Source organism: Solea solea, chromosome 6 (genome assembly GCF_958295425.1).
Source record: "Solea solea chromosome 6, fSolSol10.1, whole genome shotgun sequence".
NCBI lineage: Eukaryota > Metazoa > Chordata > Actinopteri > Pleuronectiformes > Soleidae > Solea > Solea solea.
The window spans coordinates 17334523-17354009 of record NC_081139.1 but is presented as its reverse complement, the minus strand read 5'-3'; the positions used below and the strand labels follow the sequence as shown (position 1 = coordinate 17354009).

General features: G+C 41.3%; 1 protein-coding gene across 1 annotated transcript in view; it reads left to right on the top strand.

Annotated features, from left to right (window-relative positions):
• cntn3b (contactin 3b) overlaps positions 1-19487 on the top strand; it is a 65569-nt gene that overhangs the window by 38388 nt on the left and 7694 nt on the right. The window contains exons 7-19 of the mRNA XM_058631765.1: positions 1009-1111; positions 2054-2238; positions 2638-2774; positions 4094-4223; positions 5093-5243; positions 8208-8335; positions 10645-10820; positions 13347-13464; positions 15357-15515; positions 16048-16197; positions 17518-17588; positions 18012-18246; positions 18786-18895. Coding sequence (XP_058487748.1) covers positions 1009-1111; positions 2054-2238; positions 2638-2774; positions 4094-4223; positions 5093-5243; positions 8208-8335; positions 10645-10820; positions 13347-13464; positions 15357-15515; positions 16048-16197; positions 17518-17588; positions 18012-18246; positions 18786-18895 — 1853 coding nt within the window. The remainder of the gene's footprint in view (positions 1-1008; positions 1112-2053; positions 2239-2637; positions 2775-4093; positions 4224-5092; positions 5244-8207; positions 8336-10644; positions 10821-13346; positions 13465-15356; positions 15516-16047; positions 16198-17517; positions 17589-18011; positions 18247-18785; positions 18896-19487) is intronic.

Genomic DNA, 19487 nt, shown 5'->3' with positions numbered 1-19487 from the left:
GCAACACCTCGCAAATTACGTCTCTAACAAAATCACTTTTTAAAGACGAGTAAACAATCGTAAACTTAAATCATGCAAGCAAACTTATTTTTATTATTACTTTACACTCTGTATAGACTTTAATTTGAGGTCTACTTTTATACTTTTATATTTATATTTATACTTAAGTGTGTTTATGTTTCCTACAACTGACTCGTAGAACCCGCACAAGATTTCCAATGTGCCTGGACTGTCTGTTTAAGCACAAATGGCAAATAAAAACCTTGAACCTTGAACCTTGAACCTAAACTTGTGTTAAACATGTCTGACTATTTCTTTTAACTCCATACATATATCAGATCACATATCGCAAATTGAATGTATGCGTGTTATTTGAATCATATACACATAAATATTAAAAAAAAAGGCCTGGGAAAAAAATCTGCTAAAAATATTCAGAGAAATCTTCATAGATCAGTTGCATCATCTTCTACAGAGCCCTGTTGTGGGTACCATTTTGTGAAAAATCCCTTTTATTTGTATTTGGTTTGGTTGCATAAAACATAGAAATGCCACAGCTTTCTAGAGCAGGGTTTGAATGATTTTGTATGACTCAATCACAAGTTAAATACTAGTTATGCCTTGAGGTGACAGGGATGTGGATGCATTTCCACATTCTGCATTTCCGTACGCACAGACTGCTAGACTACTAGTAAAAGGGTATGCAACTATCTCTGTTAAGACATCTTGAATCCTTTAGTGACGCGGATATAAATAAAGTCATAAATTAAATCACATTGCCACAGGTGATAAATCTCTGCAAAGTAAGACTTTACCCTGATGTGTTCTCTGAATCTTTTATAAGCCACCTTTCAATTCCTTCCCTCGTTACCAGCCCTACAGTGGTCAAGACTTTTGTCATAGCTGTACCATTGTGTTACTGCTCTCACTTCGATACATTGCAGGTGTAATGTGTGCCTTCTATCAGTGATGTAAAACGCTTTGTCATCAATTGTCTCTCTTTTGCAGGAGTAATGGGTGAATATGAACCTAAAATAGAAGTTCATTTCCCCGATTCACTTCCAGCTGCAAAGGAATCGGTGGTAAAGCTGGAATGTTTCGCTCTTGGAAAGTGAGTGAGCCCTATTGTGCACATGTGACATAAGCTGTACGCTAATTAACGCATTAATAAGTATGAATTAGTGCTACTCAAGATGATTTAAAGGTCCAGTGGGTAAGACCTGAAGGTGACACCCCAGATAACAGCAAACAGAGGACTCTTCCATTCACCCTTGCCTTTTCTGGGGTGACCTTCACATAAGGATGTCGTTCTTCTTTGTTTCTTCATTCTCTACTGCGTTATCTTCTACATGAGGGTCTCCAACACATCGACAAACATACGGACAGTTTAGAGTGTGCCGTTAACCTCTGCATGAGTTTTGGACTGTGGGTGGAAACCACAGTAACTGGAGATAAACCCACACACATGGGAGAACATGCAACTCCAAGCACAAAGGCCCTTGTTCTGACCTGGGTCCTCTTGCTCCAAGGCAACAGCGCTAAGCACAGAGTGTCTCCCTGTTATTAATGTTTTTCGCGGACAAAGTGCACCCAATTAGCAACACCAGCAACTTATGCTCTGTAATTAACTATGACAGACACTGCTCTGCTCACCTGAGACATTTACCTTCAGCACGAAAGCCATAACCAGCCAGACCTGGCCACCATCAAACTACGCTGATGTGTGAGTCCATCGTAAAAAACGTACTTATGGGTATATTCAATTTCTGCTGACAAACACTCCTATTTATTACACACTGGACCTTTAAGGATGCATAAGCATGACATTACTCATTTTCAGATTCAGCAAGTCCTGTGAGAGCAAGAGCCACAGCATGAAAGGACAGAAATCAAAGTTATTTTAAGAGCTTCAGAAATCTGAGTAATCGCAGTTTGATACATAGGAAGCAATGTTTCCCGAGGCTTTTGCATCAAAAGCGGTTCTTCTCTGCTTAATCGCGCTTTGATCATAGCGACTGACATTTGCCATCATTTTTGTTCCTCTTTCTTGTAGCCCTGTCCCAGAGATAAGCTGGAGGAGATCGAGTGGGGTCCCTTTTCCCAGCAAAATCAAAATGAAGAACTCAAACGCCATCCTTGAAATCCCTAATTTCCAGCAGGAAGACGCGGGCACGTATGAATGTATGGCGGAGAATCGGCGAGGCAAAAATTCTGCGCGGGGTCGTATTTCATTCCATGGTCAGTGGAGCATTTCAAATTGGATGAGAGTGAATGCATGGAGAAACAGAACTAAATGTGTGCTCGTTACAGATTTCCACATTTGGATAGGGAACATGTGACCTGCAGTTTGAATCTCATTTGTTAGACATAAAACCTATTTGTCTATAACCTAAGTGGCATGATAATCCATGAAATTGCAAGATAGACTGTAGATAGACACTCCCCCCCCCCATTATTCCCAGTCAATATCCACATGCATTTACACACTTGTGTATTTCCTTGTGTTCATAATCAACTTAAGTTTAAACTTTGGTGATTTAATGCTAGGGCAGCTTCAACAGTATTATGATTTGTGATACTGCCTTTCACTAATCCACTGCTTGTATAATTAAAGTGGTAATCTCTCTTTTCCCCAAGCCAAACCTCACTGGCTCCAGACAATGGCGGACACATCTTTGTCCATAGAGGAAAACCTATACTGGGAGTGCAAGGCCACTGGAAAGTCTAAACCTTCCTACAGCTGGTTGAAAAATGGGGAACCAGTGATGGCTGAGGTATGGAGACCTGTTTAGTTTGAATGTTATACTGTAAGTAAAACCAACTGCAATGTGCAAATGGGCAAAATGTGAAACATAATGAATTCAGATGTGTGAATAGGTGTGACAATGGTGTGCTTCATATTCTATGGTCTTGGCAATCACCAGATCTTAAATCCATTTAAAACTAGAAGATTTAATCTGTGAGCTTTTGTGTAGATTGTGTTTAAAGTTGCAGTCAGCAGGATCACTTTAAAAACAGTTGATTGTCGAGTTTTATCTTGGTTATTAAAAATACTTACGTCTGGGGATCAAAAGCTCTATGTCCTGAGTGATTCTCATCAGATGAGCAGAGACAAACTAGCTTTATGCGCAACAGAGGACCCAAGGCAATCTCTCCATCTCAGAAAACTCTCTGCTGATATTGACACATGTTTTATTGAGTTTATTGTTTAAGTCTCCTTGAAGCCTTTTCCCTTTTTTTTAGGTTTCTTGGCAGTGTAGGAAGTTTTTGTTGGTGCTGGAAAGGAATAGAATGCAGAGTAGATGCATCAAGGCGTTATCTCTTGGTCACTTGATTTACATTACATGTTATCTTTGTCCTCCCCTTATGGTCATTGCGTCATTTTGAAATGACTTTTGCAAGAGACTGAGTAGCCTCTGTAACTCATTTACCAGACTAAAGACTGAATGGTTCAATATTGTAAATAATTTGGAGGTGAATTTCGATGTGTGATCTCTTTTCACACAAAGTATGATGTGATTAAGAATACATTACAATGAGCAGGACAAATATCACATCATAGGAAGAAACAGAGTCATTGTCTCGTGATAATGAGCCGCTTCTGCCACTTCTCACACAATGTGCACCCCAACCCCCTTACATACATTAAATTTGCTGTAAAAACCATATTCAATCTAGATTTGTTTCACTTTATGTTAGCACTGTGTATGTGGTTGCTCTTTACCTCACCAATATCATATCATTATTATACCAAGCTCTCTGGACGCATATACAATTATGTGAGAAGCCACTCCCCCCTGAGGATCTCTGACCGTCAGTGGGTCAAAAATCCAAGCCACCATTTTAGTTTTCCCAATCAGACCATAGAAAATAATTGATATTTCTCTCATTCACACTCTCCCATCATCTCTTCCTTCATTCCAAACTGAGCATAGACAAAATGCCACAAGGCTCTTTAGGCTTCTCTCTCTCTCTTTCTCCGCTCCGGCTGTCCTTCTCCTGTCATGGCGCACTGGTAATTGCTGCTGTGCCTTTGGACATAATAGACGGGCCTTGCCGTGGATATGCATAAGTATTCCTCTTTCCTCCTCAGGGCCGGGTACAAATCGAAAATGGGGTCCTTTCCATCGCTGCGCTAAACGTGTCGGATTCCGGGATGTATCAGTGTGTGGCTGAAAACAAACATGGCATTATTTATTCCAGTGCCCAACTAATGGTGTTAGGTAAGATGGCCTCCCTCGCTCTGCTTTTATGCCGCTTATCTGTCTGTGTGTTTGATCATCTGCTAAGATAAGATACAACCCAGCAGTCTGCTCCTGCTCCTCAGCAATCAGTCTGCAGACTCATTTGATGTCACTGTGGGCTCTGCTGGCAAAAAAAAAAAAAAAAAGAATATGATTGAGTGTCTCATTGTACTTTCAGTCATTTCATCTTATTGATTTGGATGCTACAATCGCATTGCGTTGTGGCATTGTGCATGCTTTGTCATGTAGATGTGGGTATGGATTTATTTGCAAAAGCTTTGATGACTTCCATCTGGCTCTAAGGGAAATTCAATTCTGTCCTGATACATATGATGACACTTGGTGTCCAAATGGTCGCTAACAAAATGTGATGATGAGAATGGATCATAGCTGCGACCTTTGCATTAAGTCATGGTAAGGGGGGATTGCATGTGTTAAGCATTAGAGGCATAGTTCAGGTTTGGTTTACGTGTGATTGTATGAGGCAGGATACTAAGCAGTTTACAAACTACCATTTTCAGTCAGAAAATGTTGTCTATCTGGGAGATCTTAGAATATAATAGACATAAGGGTGCTGCAAATTTAATGTTAAGTGTCTTGAATTTATTTGTCCCCACTGGCAGCCATGTTTTCAGTGAAAGTGGTTCCATATGTATTAGTATGTCATACGGCAAGAATAAAAAACAAAACAAAAACAAATATCACTTTAAGCTGTACAGCATTCCTCCTGAGTCAAGAGCTCACTAAATAAAGAAGCAGAGAAGATCACGATATTGCAAGGCTGATCTGCAAAGGTTTAGGTTATATTTTTGTGCCTCACACCTTTTCTTTGCTCCCCCAACAAACAGCTTCTCCTCCCAGTTTCTCCAAAAGTCCACTGAGGGCCTTGCTAAAAGCCCGCTTAGGCAGCGAAGTCATTCTTGAGTGCAAGCCTCAGGCCTCGCCCCCTGCAATTAGCCTGTGGAAGAAAGGCAACGAGATCCTGCAGAGAAGTGAAAGGTAGGTAAAAAGAAAATCTAAGTGCATATTCCTATAGCAGCTTTTATTCATATTCACTGCAGGCTGACTTGTTTGAACTGCATATTTGGCATTTGCGCAAATGCGTAGAATAAAAGTCTAATGAGCAGACCGAGAGCAGGGTAGCCACCGGGGAAACTGCACTTTGCTTGGTGCGAGGGAGGCAAATGCTAGCTGATTGTATCAAAGGTGCTTGCATGCAATATTTATGGAGATAAAATATTATCAAATGGAGTCACAGTTGAAGGTATCCGTCAATGTGTCCTTCAAATCAAAGTAAAACTCACACTGTTACACATTAATCTGGGATTGGTAAATAAGCTCTGTCACAGATTTCAGTGTTCAGCAGTCTCAGAAGAACAGAACACTGACATGATGCAGACAGTGAGCAACCTCCTAAAGTGGTGCTTCATTTAGATTGTCGTTCGTCTCAATCTGGCGTCTTAATAAATGCGACGGAGCTCCTGATCAGATTCAACACAATGCTAACGGACTACTTGGAGGTTGACAATTCAAAAATTCATTCAAATCAGAGGCAGGAAAATGAGACATCTGAGCAATCCATCTGTACACTTTTCATTATCCTAAATGGAGGAAGAAGAAAAGCTCAGATGGTGACTAAACCGCACTGCAAGTCCGCGCACACACCAAGAATTTGGAGCATAGATGCACACAGGCACACACAGCAAACAGCTCAAACCCACACAGCTCTCTAAAGAAATGCTTAACTTTGTGCTATATCAATCCGTCCCATGCTGCTAATTCAAAAGGAAGTCTGAAAGGGAACAATGCGAGGCAAGCATCTTGTCAAAAAAAAAAAGCACAGAGTCTCTTTAGTTGGCTGGAGCTGCAGCTACAGCTACAGAAAACTGTTCAAATTCCCAGAGCTGAATGACATTTAGCTCTCTCTATGTGAAGCCCACGTACCCTTTCAAGGTGCATAACACTGGGTGTCTAAGGACACTGGATTGGAAATGTCTCATATACGCAGTCATGCTGTAAATTGGAGCAGTGTTTAGAAAATGAATTCAGCACACATTTTGTCTCTGAATACCACACCAGTTAACAGTAGCGTCACCCAAATGATGAAAGACATATTTCATAATTACCTTTTTTGGTGACTGTGCATGCACAGAGCTTTGTGATATGCCTTCACATTGCTGTCCCTTGTTACCCTGAATAATCTGCAGAACTCATTGCTAGGAGATTTTTATCAGACCTTCTTTGGAAGGCAGTGGCTCAATGCAAACAGTATTTACAGTGAGGTCTTTTATGATCGAAATATGACATTTTTTTTTTTTTAATCCCATGATGATCTCTTTGATGGCATCAAATGCAGCACTGAGCAGGACAAGTAAGAGTTAATTGTCAGGAAAAGAGAAATGGTTTTGTGCTGTAATGTTCTTTTAATCTGGAAAACTTACACACCCTGCCCCACTGCCACACACAAAGACAGACAGAAACTGATAATGTCTTTTATGGGACAGTTTATGAGAAGCAAGTCACACAACTGAGTATGGGAAAATACAACATGGTACTTGACTGTGAACTGTTTCATCAAGTTAGCTGTTCCACACATTGACTCCTTCAGATCCAGCAGCTTGTGCTTTCTTCAAACCAACTTCACTGCAGTCCTTATGAGGAAGGACAAAAAGGATCCGTGGTCCATTCAAGACAGACTTTAATTATGTTTCTACATCAGACATAATTTTGTCAGAGGGAAATTCACAAACAAACAAAATGCACTCAAAGACCCTGGTAAATTTCATAAATTCTTCGTGGGTCCACAGTGCTGAATGGATATTTGCATAATCTGACACATTTTAAAAAAAATGATTACTTTTTATAATCAAATGAATAACTGAATATTCGTGCTCATCCCTATTTAGAACTTAGTTGCAGTTGGACATCTTCCTGTGGTTCGCTAAAACATCTAGCTGAAGAAATGTTAGTTTGGCAAAGTGTTGTTATTGCAACTGTGCTATGTAGGCGGTTAAGAAATATAAATTAATCAGGTCGAATGTGGAATTGTTAATTCAATTTGAAGAACCCGTGAACTGTCAACTACAAATGTGTTTTAAAATGGAAAGTTAATGGCTGAAGAAACTGGTAAAGCCAGCACAGAGAATAAAGCACTCTAAATATAAACTCTACACGGCTACTGTTTTGGATAATACATTTATTTGTAAAGAAGCCATTAGTTAAAGAAATGCATGGCTCAATAGAGCTGTGACTCTCTGTCTACTTTAAAGCATGCATTTTATCTCTGAGCTGCCTCTGAATCACGTGCACTTTTAGATTCAGCACGGCTCTGTTGTACTTTCTTTACAATATGATGCTCTTTTTAGCAGCCAGTCATATCTAAAGAAAACAAAAAGAAGTTAAGTAAATTTCACATTGTTATTCCATTTAGCCTCATTTCGGTACAATTGTGTATTATGTGTATGCAGTTCTATTATATCACATTAATGCATGTACAGTATTGGGCTTTTAATAAATAACCAGCAGGTCAGTGACCTCCCAGCATGATACAGGTAACCTCGCTGACTTTAACAACACAAACCTGTTAAACGTGTTTTATTTATTCATCGGTTTATCTGCTGACTCTGTTTGTAAAATATTTCTTTATTTAGTAATGTGCTGGTGAGTTTAGCTTACCACCGAGTTGAGGGGATAGGTCATACCACTTGCTGCTAACCCGCATCAAATAATTTATTTTTACTGGACTTCAGGGGAGAGCTTCATTGTACCAGGGTCAAGGTACTTTTTCAGTGGATTTTTCATTTTTGAAAAACGTAATTCTGGTGAAGTAGAACACTCTAACCTTAGTACATCATGGAGACAAATAACATTTTTAAATCTGACTCAACAAAGCTCGGCACTTGAGTATTACTATTGTGTCTTCTCTTGGATCAGTACAGTAAAATGGTGGTCTGCTTCCCTCAGGATTAGTTTGCTTCCCAATGGAACATTAAAGATCACCAATGTCACCAGACGGGATGCAGCCAGCTACATGTGCATCGCGAAGAACCAGTTTGGAACAGCTAGCACAACAGGGAGACTGCTCATCACTGGTGAGTGCTGCAAACCCCCTTTTCACTGAGTCATGCCACACCTGACGAGCTCCGCTACATCCCAGCGCACATACACAGTTTACACTGATAACGGTGCTAGATTTGCCTCTCAGGATTGGTCGTACCCTTTGAAACAATCATCATTTCAAACAGAAGACGCACCTGGAAACTGTTGGTTTTGATGATAGCTGCTTTTATAAGCTGTAGATATATAGCTGTTGCTAATTCTAAGTCGGTCCGTTCCACATGTTATATGCAATACATCCTCTTGAGGGCAGTGCTGAGTACCAAGTTGCAGGCATCAACAACCATAGCAACCATTTAAAAGGGTTATGTTATTGTGCTTGATCCAAAATAGAGTGAAAAAAGCACGTTTCGTGGCAGTGGAACGTAAGACCACTAAATGTAAGTCATCGTATTAATGGAGAATATTATTCATTTGTGTGGAGCAGCATTTTCAATATTTCTGTATGTCCGCCACAACTTTTGACAACCTGCTTCGCCGGTAGCCCCTTGTCAGCTGAGCGGCTGTCAGTCACTCTACATTTTCTGGCTGTAGGGATAAACCAACAAGCTCTGGCAGCATGTTTTACAGTTGTTTCACTGCAACTGTAGGTTGCTTCTTTGTCATTTTCCTGACTGGACTATTGACTCTATAGAGCACCCACGATTTCCGGTGGTATTGCTCCGTTTCATCCATCATCGTAAGCTCCACTGCTTGGTGCACTATGACAGACAAAATGAATGCGAAAGCATGGACAAAAGGCTCTATCTGTCTCCGTCTTTTGTTTTTGCTTTTTTTTTTTCATTTGTCTCTGCCATTAGACTGCTTTTTGCGACTGGAAACTGAAGTGTGTGTCACTTCGTTAACAGCTCTCCCCTTGCATCAAAGTACATGAAACTATTAGATTCTGGCATACATGAGTTGTTGATCCATTGCTGCCTCCATTTGCATGTAAAAATGTGCTACATGTGAATTAAGTGTTTGACACTTACTTACACAACACAGCAGTATATCTGCTACTAACATGTTCCCACAAGCCAAACATGCTGATATTCCCTATGGGTTAAGGTATGGGAGAGTGTGCAGACAACAAACTTCAGTTTCTGTCTAATCGGGAGATAAGATGATGAACATATTCTTAAGATACTGTACGCTTAGGCAGTAAGTTGTAAGTGTAAGTTTGATGAGCTGATTTGTTTGTTTTGTGGCTAAAATATTGTTTTTCCAATGAGAGTGAGAGTCTATATCTCAAGCTGGGTCTTGGTGCAGAGGGTGAACATAGTAAAGTCAGCAATTACTCTGTGCCATTATCTTACACAAACAAACTTCTGAACTATCACTTAAATGCTGACTCATATGTAAGTAATAAATGTGCACAGGGATCATGAAAGAAAATGGATTCATTTTGAAAATCCACTTACTTTAAAGATCCAAACGAGAAAATGTATTTGATTTTCCAAATAATTGGAAAAGGGACCATTTCCTTTTAGTTCTTTCAAAGTAAATTTCAGCCAATTCCACTGGATGTTCAGCTTAAGAATATCTTCCTTTGTACAGTTCTATATACAAGTTCCTCCATTAACCCTAAACCTAAAGCAGATAACAATGTTACCTTAACGTAGACTCTTTGAAATCAGGCTATGGATATGCTACAATCTACAGTAGTCATTGTGTGGCTGATTGGTGTACAGTTCATTTACAACAGTAACAAACATTTATAATCAAATTAATATGGCTGGTATTTATTATGCAAAACAGCAGCAAAGCAAGCAACAAACATGATCTTTGATTTAGTTGAAGGTCATTATTTATGGATGACATAATATGTTCATGCAATCCTCTGTTCCATCTGTTCTCTGTGTGTGTGTGTAGCCACCCGACTTATTTTTCTCATTAGCTTCTATTCTTCTCAAACACCGACAGCTGAACCATTTAATGTCATACAATTTAATTACGTTGACCTTTCCTCAACATACTGTGAGGCCTCCAATCTGCAGCCATCATCAGTGGGAAGGTGCTTGCATCTCTGCTATCCTGTTTTTAACATTTTCTTCTAAATTGATCCCAGAACATGGAGTGCGAAGTGTGATGCGCACATGTCATTAAATGTTGCTAATGGCGAGACTTGAAAATGTAAGTGCTTATTAAATTCAGGAAAAACACACATGCACCGGTAATTTAAAGACCGTGTTTTGATTTAGCCATGAATTAGAGTGAGGTGGCAGTTGTGGAGGTCACAGTGGTGTTAAAGGTTCCCACAGCAGCGATATTGACATGCGTGCGTTGTCATTTGTTGTCTGGCCAGAGCCCACCAGAATCACCATGAGGCCCACTAACATGGAGATTATTGTTGGCGAGAGCATCGTGTTACCCTGCCAGATTGCCTGCGATCCAGCTCTGGATGTCTCTTTCTCGTGGGCATTCAACGGCCAGCTCATCGACTTCCAGCAAGACAGCGATCACTTCGAAAGAGTGGGCGGGGTGAGTCATCTCGAGCAATAAACTCATACTTTCTCGCTATTCTGGGATTAATTGGGACATACTGTGCGGTGTGCAAGGGTATGCTCTACTGCCCGGCTGAGGGCTTCCATAATACTGATATTAACCAACCAGAGAAACCATTCATTTCCCTGTGTTCATTGAGGCATGACAATGAGACAATGAATATATATATATATATATATATATATAAATAAAATACATATATATAAAGGTTTGCTTCATTTTTATGCTGTTAAATTCGAAATGGGTGGCACTTTCAGGTCCGTGATCAGGATCTTTACCTTTTGAATTGGCTTTGTGAGTTACACACCTGTGGAAATATATTAACAAAATGCCATTTAATGTCATACAGAGTCCTTATTAATGAAGTCTTTACACTTTTCATTTCTTCAACTTCTAATGCCTGTGCCTCAAGGGAGAACACTTCCTTATTATCTCCTTCTGCCCATAATTGAATTTAAATACCTATTTATGAATCTTGAGCACCAAAATAATTAAGTAATGAGCTGCCTGGCAATAACTAAGGGCTGACCTGGCACCAGTGAACGCTCATTTGAAATCCTTATGTCTCAAATAATGATAAGTTATTCTTCTTTGTTCAATATTTGTTCCCTTTGATGAAGGGCAAACTCATTGTTCAGTGCTTGTCGGAATGAAGTCGCAGTTATTTTCTCCTAGTATAGGGCAATTTATCATACTCAAGGTCAGCAATCTGATCGCCGCCATTCACATGTTAAACTTTGGCGTCATCTCTGAGAACAAAATGTCAATTTTTAATGACATTGAACTCCATGTAGGCATACAATGTGAAAAAAAAAATGAAAATCCCCCCCCCCGTCCGTCCACAGAGATTACCAGTCCCCCTGCTCAACAGCTTCTGATGAATTAATTAGCATAATTACAGCAAATATGCCTCCTCACTTCCTTCCTGCCTAAGCAGGACGCCACACATTCAGTTGCAAGCTCTCAGGTTGGCCAGGTGGCGGCTGACACCGCAGAGAAAATCAGACATGGCAAACACTGCGTAAAAAGCTGTCAGGTGAAAAGGAGAGGAGATGAAAGGGAGAGGAGGAAAGAAAAGAGAGAAAGAAAACGAGAAGTGAGGAAGTCTCTTTAGCTCATGGCTGCATAGAAGTGCCATTCAGTGTGGCTCTGCTTTGTCAGATGCTTTAGAGAGGTGGAGATCCATGGGGCATTCTTGTCCAGGTGCTGCAGAGTGAAGCTCTGATCCACATGCCACCGGAGGGTGATGAAATATGCTATGACTGCAGCGAGTCTTACCTGGCTAACCCCCCTCAGGTGACTCCATTCTAAAGTAACACACTCCTTTTCACAGGCTGACATGCTTCATGACAGGCTGCTTCAAGAGGTGACTTTCAGGTGGTAGATTCCTGTGCCAAAATGAGTACAGAATAATAGGGTTTGAATGTAACCTTGGCATGCTGTGTATGTATTTTTAAATGACAACACTGGTGATCGGGACTGAAGCAAAAATGCTTTTCAATCATCAAATTGTTGTTTTTTTTGTTGTGACCCAAATGGCAGCTGTGTTTTCAGTCCATATCTCAAGCTGGTTTCCAGGGCAGGGAGAGCAGTCTCTGAGTTAGTGTTTGTACCTCATACTATCACACCTAATACACCTAAATTATCCCTATAAGCTGTTTAAAAAAACTGAACTACTTTATATACTGTGTGCATCAATTAATCTTAAAATACATATCTTCAGCAGGAACACATAGGCTTGGGGCTGAGTCCCTTGAAACAGGGCAGGCATGGAGACGGACCAAGAGAATGTTGATTTTGCTCTTTTCATTAGATTTATTCACATTAAACAAAGTACAGTAATAAACGATGGCAATGCAGAATCAGCTTTGCCCTTAAAAAATGTCCTTCAGGTAGCCACAAATAACACAACTGTCCTTATACAGACAGGAAAGTGAACAACATTTGTTGTGATGCTTTGTTCTCTTCCCTTGTGGCCACCTCCCACATGTGGCTTGTGTGAAATAAAAATTGCTCCTTACACTCAGAGTTCTTCACACCAGACTTGCTTGAGCTTCCATAATTACAAAATAATCAGCAATTGTCTTGCCAATTAACTAGACTATGTTTATTTATGTGTGTCCTGTGTGTAGCTGGTGGGGGTTGTAGGGGCAGAAGGGGTGGGCGCATGCCTGGGTAGTGCCTGAAGGACAGCCAATAGCGTTATTTGTACCAAGTACATCTGCCATGTCTGTTGTTAATGTTTGAAGAGATGCAAAAATCAGTGGCCTGGAGACAAAGGGATTGGGGCAGAGCTTATTATAAATTCTAAAGCCTCCCTGAGCCAAAAGCTGAGTGATGAGTCAAAACTATCTCTTACTATATACTTCATTATCTATAACACTTTATCACCTTTACTGGCCTATCTGGAGCAATTTCAAGATGATGCTGTGGGCAAGAGGCAGTGTCACCAGTCCTTTCCAGAGCTTAGCTGTGTTTTCTAAATATAATATTCTGTTGCAGAGTATATCAGGAGACCTGATGATTCGCAACATCCAGCTGAACCATGGAGGGAAGTACGTCTGTACCATTGACACAGACGTGGAGAGTCTGTCCACCTCTGCCATCTTGGTTGTCAAAGGTAAATATAAGTCATTTCATCCAAAGGCTTGTTTTTGATTTGCTTGCAAATGAATTAGGACTGAACAACTAATTGTGTTGCAATTTGAAACAATGCCATTAGCAAATCATATACACTGCACTTTATATATAAGTTATATAGCACATCTGAACCAGGGTATATTCAATTTTCAATGGTTTTCATGCTCCTATTTCACTCACTCACTCACTCATTCAGTCTATCACTTTATCCTCCTCATGAGGGTCGTGGGGGGCTGGAGCCAATCCAATCTGACACGGCGAAAGACAGATACACCCTGGACAGTTAGTCCATCACAGGGCCAACATATATTTATTAAACACATTATAAAACAGGTTATGGGCCACACAGTTGGTGTAGTGGTTAGCACTCAGGTTCACGACCGGGTCGGAACAAGGGTCTTTCTGCATGTTGCATGTTCTCCCTGTGTGTGTGTGTGGGTTTTGTTCGGGTTCTCCGGCTTCCTCCCACAGCCCAAAAACATGCAATATGGGGATTGGACACACTTAATTGACCATAGGTGTGAGTGTGAGAGTGAATGGTTGTTTGTCTATGTGGCCCTGTGATGGACTGGCGATCTATCCACCGTGTACCCCGTGCCTATTGCCCTATGTCAACTGAGATTGGCACAGCGACCCTCATGTGGAGGATAGAGTGAAGATGCAGAGATGGATGAATACAGGTTATAGACCTTAACTCCACTGAGAATCATCCAACGCCATCATAAATGCGAGAGAATAGTGAAAAATAAATGCAACTGTGAACTGAAATAAACGGCCTGCGTTTTTCACATTTTCCACATTCTCTGTTCGTGGGGAGACGCGTCAAAATTCTGCACAGGCATTCATGACTGGAGTGCCATTTGAGTATTGTATTATTTGAGTGCTGAGTTGTGCAGGAGTGGGCAGTGGCGGACTTCACTTGCCCCTTTAGACCAAACCAAGACCATACCACAAGCTGGACTGTAAAGTGTTTTGCTACAGGGATCATGCGTAAACAGACTCCCACAGAAATGGGTGAAAATTTAGGAATTTTACAAAATATACATGGAATCTAGTGGACCTCACATGGATGTGGAAAGAATGACCAGGGGCCCAAGCTTATCCAAACAATGCCAAAGAAAGTGCATATCATATTTAAACTAATGGCAGTCCAACAAAATATTCGAGTGTGGGCCTCTTTTAGTATATATTGTAAAGCTAAACTGGACCTCAGTCAGACTGATGTCAATTTGTATTTATATTATATACAGTTAGTTTGCTTACTCACAGCCATTTGGGACTCTGTGGAAACTTTGCTTTGCATGTGCTTCATGCGTACAGCTTGTCCCTGGTGATTTGCATTGGTATTTATGTCCTTAACAAACAGTAATAGCTGTCCCGGGTGCTTTGTGGAGGCAAAGTTTACCACAGAAAATTACTATAATTGGCTCATTTATACATTGGCAAAATATCATGGAAGTGTGTGAATAATGGAGCAGCAGAGCAAACAGCATTGTAAATCTGGCAACAGACATTTGCTTTCTTCTTTTTTTTCTCTGTGTATTGACTTCATCATTTAGTCTTCTCACGGGTGTCTCCTCCACCCTCTAACCCCGTTTTGCTGTCCTCACAAATGATCCCATCCAGGTTATCTTATCCACCACTGATGATCCCATGTTCAGTAAATCATTTGGTTGCCCTGCACATCACACGCACACAGTCAAAAGAAGTCCCTGAATGCACACAACAAGGACGTTGACCTTAATTAAAGAGAGTGTGATGGCCTTGAGGTGTTACATGCTGTCTAGAAGTCTTTATGAGTTTTGTGAGGGGCTTCTTGTAGAGGGCGATCACCTCATTACGTTCAACCTCCTTGTTCCCTGATTGATTTAGGTCCTCCAGGTCCTCCAGACAAGGTGTCTGTGGAGGAGATTACGGATAGCACAGCCCAGCTCTCCTGGACTCCTGGAAGAGACAATGGCAGCCCCATCACTGGATACATCACCCAGGCCCGTACGCCTTTTACTGTGGGCTGGCAGGCTGTTGACACAGGTAGCATTAAACTCTCTTCTTCTCAGGCTCAATCCCATTTCACCTCTTACCCCTACATCTTAGCTTTACCCATCCATTTTGCGTGTCATCTTGTGGATGTAGTGTGTCATGACTCCTGTTGAGGCAGAAGGGCAGGGTGAAGGAGTAAGGTGTGACAGCTGATTCACACGTGCATGGAAAAATCACTTTGAACGGAGCACTGTCAGGTCTCGCCAAACTGCATTGTAGAGCCGTTGCCACACTTGGCTTGCATTGCACGCACCCCAAACTGAGAAATGTTAAAATTAGAACATCAAAGTGGTGGCACAAGCAGCAGCTTATGAAATAAGAGGTTTGATTTTAACTCCTACCCCTTGTAATTCAGTTCTAACGGGCAAGTGGTTGTGATAAAAATGGGAAATTGAATTTTTATTGTGCCTTTATATCCTTGCATGCATTCTTGCCCTGTGCTTGTATTCACTTATTTATGAATAAATTTGAGACAAGTTGCATGGTAGCCTGATTTCCTAAGGCTCTCATTTACACACTGCAGTGCCAGAGGTGATCAATGGCAACACGCTGACAGCCACAGTGGTGGGTCTGAACGCCTGGGTAGAGTATGAGTTCAGAGTGGTGGCTCGCAATGCTGTAGGCCTGGGAGAGCCCAGCCCATCCTCAGCCAAGACCAGGACCGAGGACGCAAGTATGTGAAACTAATCAACACGCCACATGCAACATACATGTAAAATAAGCTACTAGCTACGCTAAAGGTAAATTGCTGTAGGATACTGATTGAGTCCATCCAATTGTTAGCATATTGAGATTTAGAAAAAATAATGTAGTGGTAAAAGAGGCTTTTTTGTAGATGTTTAAAACTGAGACCACAGCTTTTTTACTTGGGAGATTCACACATTCAGTATAATGTGGGAGAATAGCTAGGGATGTTTAATAAAGCATGTGCACACAGTTGCAGGGAATGGTGTTGCAAATGCTACAGTTCAGCTTCTCATTTTAAACTGAAATTACAGAACATCTCACGACAAAATTCAACTCCAAACCACACAGTGAAATCACAGTACCTGGAATATCTGGAATATCCAGAAAAATGCACCCTAGTGTTCAAACACTGTCATTGTTAAGATGTGCAGTAAATCCTGGTTTAGTCATTTTTCTGTGTGCAGACACAGTTTATATAACTTGCACACACCAGTGTGGCTTTGTCCCTTTCTCCTGCCATCATGTGTGCAGGATAGAGAGGGAGAGAGAGGAGAAACAGCGTGAACACTTATCAGGAACTAAAATATTCAAAATTGTAGTTATACATGTTAGTCATATTGTCCACACAACTGTCTGAATACACCTACGTCTGCAACATTGTACAGTTAGTCAAATTCACTTTTTTTCAGTACATGATCTTTACTCACATATAGAGCTGCATAAATACATAATACATGTCACATATTTCGTGGATCATATTTCCAGGGAAGTGGGAGAATTATCTTTTTTTTTGTTGGATTTGAAAGCTCTGGGAAAAATGGGAAAATTGAAGTTCCCAGGCTTCAGCAATACTAAGCATCCACACAAGGGTGTCAGACATAAATGCCGCTTCAACCGTTTGCTATATGACATTAAATGTGATGCTTGACTTGCTAAAGGATCCTATAAGGACATGCACAACTGCTCCTCCACCTCCACGATCAGCTTTGCCATCACACTGCAGTGCACAAACACAGAGCTGAGTGGGAGCAGGTGTGGAGAGGGTTGACTCGAATGCCATTTGCAAAAATTACAAATCCATTGCTCTAGGTTTACGCACAGTGACATTTAGGCGAAATAATTTATTCACTCGACTCTGTGGCATGTTTGTGTTTGCACACAGGGAGGGAGGGATTTGTGCAGTGTAAAATAGGAGTTCGTATCTGCGGCAGGCAGGCTTGTCATAAGGCTACAAGTACAGTTGAGGCTTGTCGCTGAGCTTTGTAAACGGTGTTCTAATTGCCACCCTCTGGGCTTTACCTCTCAGTTCCTGATACAGCGCCTACTGATGTTGGAGGAGGAGGCGGCACAAAGTCTGAATTAGTGATAACATGGGAGGTAAGTCATCTGTCACATTTTACTGTTCTCTCCATCACTTGGTAATGGTTTTGCTTAATTGTGCAGAATTGAATGGAGCAATTTTATGATCCACATTAGTGAGTGTGTGTGAGCGAGAGAGAGCAAGAGAGAGAAAGAGACAGAGAGAACCCTTCTCCGGCTCAGCCTCAAAGTGCCATTTCTCCCTCCAAATGCAGGGACAGAGAGCACTTCCTTTTCAAGAGTTCTGCACTTTAGTTACAATTATATAGCCAGACAAGAGCAGAAGATAAGGTAAAAGGTGATTGCAGAGTGTTCTGGCACAGAAAGAGGCTGTGACTAATCACAGAAGCCCCTTGTGGAGGTGCAGCGCCGAAACGCACCCGTCTGTGTCTTTGTCTGTATGCGTTTTAATATCACTACAGTTTTGTGTTTCGCTCCCAGCCTGTTTCCGAGGAATTGCAGAATGGAGAGGGCTTTGGCTACATCATCGCCTTCAGGCCTGCGGGCACGGTCACATGGACCCGCGCGGTCATCTCCACAATCGGCGCGGCGCGCTACGTGTTCCGCAACGACACCATCCCGCCCTTCGCACCTTTCAATGTGAAAGTGGGGGCATACAACAACCGAGGGGAGGGGCCCTTCAGCTCGATTGCAGTGGTGTATTCAGCAGAGGAAGGTATGGAACAGTTCAAACTATTATACCGCATAGAAACAGTTATTGCCAAGACTCACCTTGCAAACTGGACAGGACTATTTCCACTTTTGACTTTATATATTGTCTGTGGTTCAGACTTCACAGCCCAGCAGCAGAGAGCAGTGCTAACAAAAGAGAAGCCATAATCTTTCCTTATGACCTTGAATAGTCATGATGAAATGAGTTTTGTGCCTCCAGTGCCGGTATTTCCCTCCCCTCTCAAGCTCGGAATGTCAACTTGATATTAGTTATCATGCCGGTAGATTACAGGAAATCCTAGCAGACACTTACCACACCGAGCTGTCAGGGAGGGAGGTATCCTGTTAATTGAATTTGCGGGGCAGATAGTCTTCCCTTATGTCAGTCACAGATCCCATTAAAAGAGAGGGAGGGAAATAGCTTTTTTCAGTGAAACTACAGCTACTACTACCTTTTCTGTGCCTTTTCCTTTTGTTGCTATTAGTGTGTGTGATGGGATTGGATGAGTGTATGGTGTTCTCACCAGTGCTCTATTTCTACAGTCCCCAGTGAAGCTCCTAAGAAGGTTAGGGCAAGAAGTGTGTCTGCAGCAGAAATTGAAGTGATCTGGGCAGCCCTGCCTGCCATCCCTGAAAGAGTACTTGGATATGAGGTATGTTATGCCTCACTACAAATCATTCTCTTCCTTCTTGTCTCTTCATTTCTGCATGAATTATAATTGAGCTGACTTGTTTATCAGCTCATGATCATCCTCGTCATTGGTCCTTACATTTTTTTTCTCCCGCTTTTTCTTTGATACTGTAGTGCACAACCTTTATATATAAACAACAACAGTGTAATGAGTTCACACAATGCGTATTAAGCCTAGCAGGTCCTCATGACTCTCTCTGTGTTTCTCAGTATAGTTGTGTTTAGTTCTCACCCTGCAACATCCCCACACTACATACAGAAAGTTTCTGATTTCATGTCAAAACAGAAGGAGGCAACAGCAACATTTTGCTAGTGAAGCAGACAAGTTGGAATATGACTGGAAACAAAAAGTGGCCACGAAAAGTTTGAGAAGTTTGTCTGAATTCTATTGCTGAAAGAAAAAAAACCCAAACACAAATGCTGCTTCATTCAGATGTGACGGTACACAATCAGTTTTCAGCAAACAATAATGTTCCATGGTTTCTGTTCATGTAGACCAGAGGCAGAACAATAAGATTGTCAAGAACCAAAATCACCAAAAGGCACATGCAGCT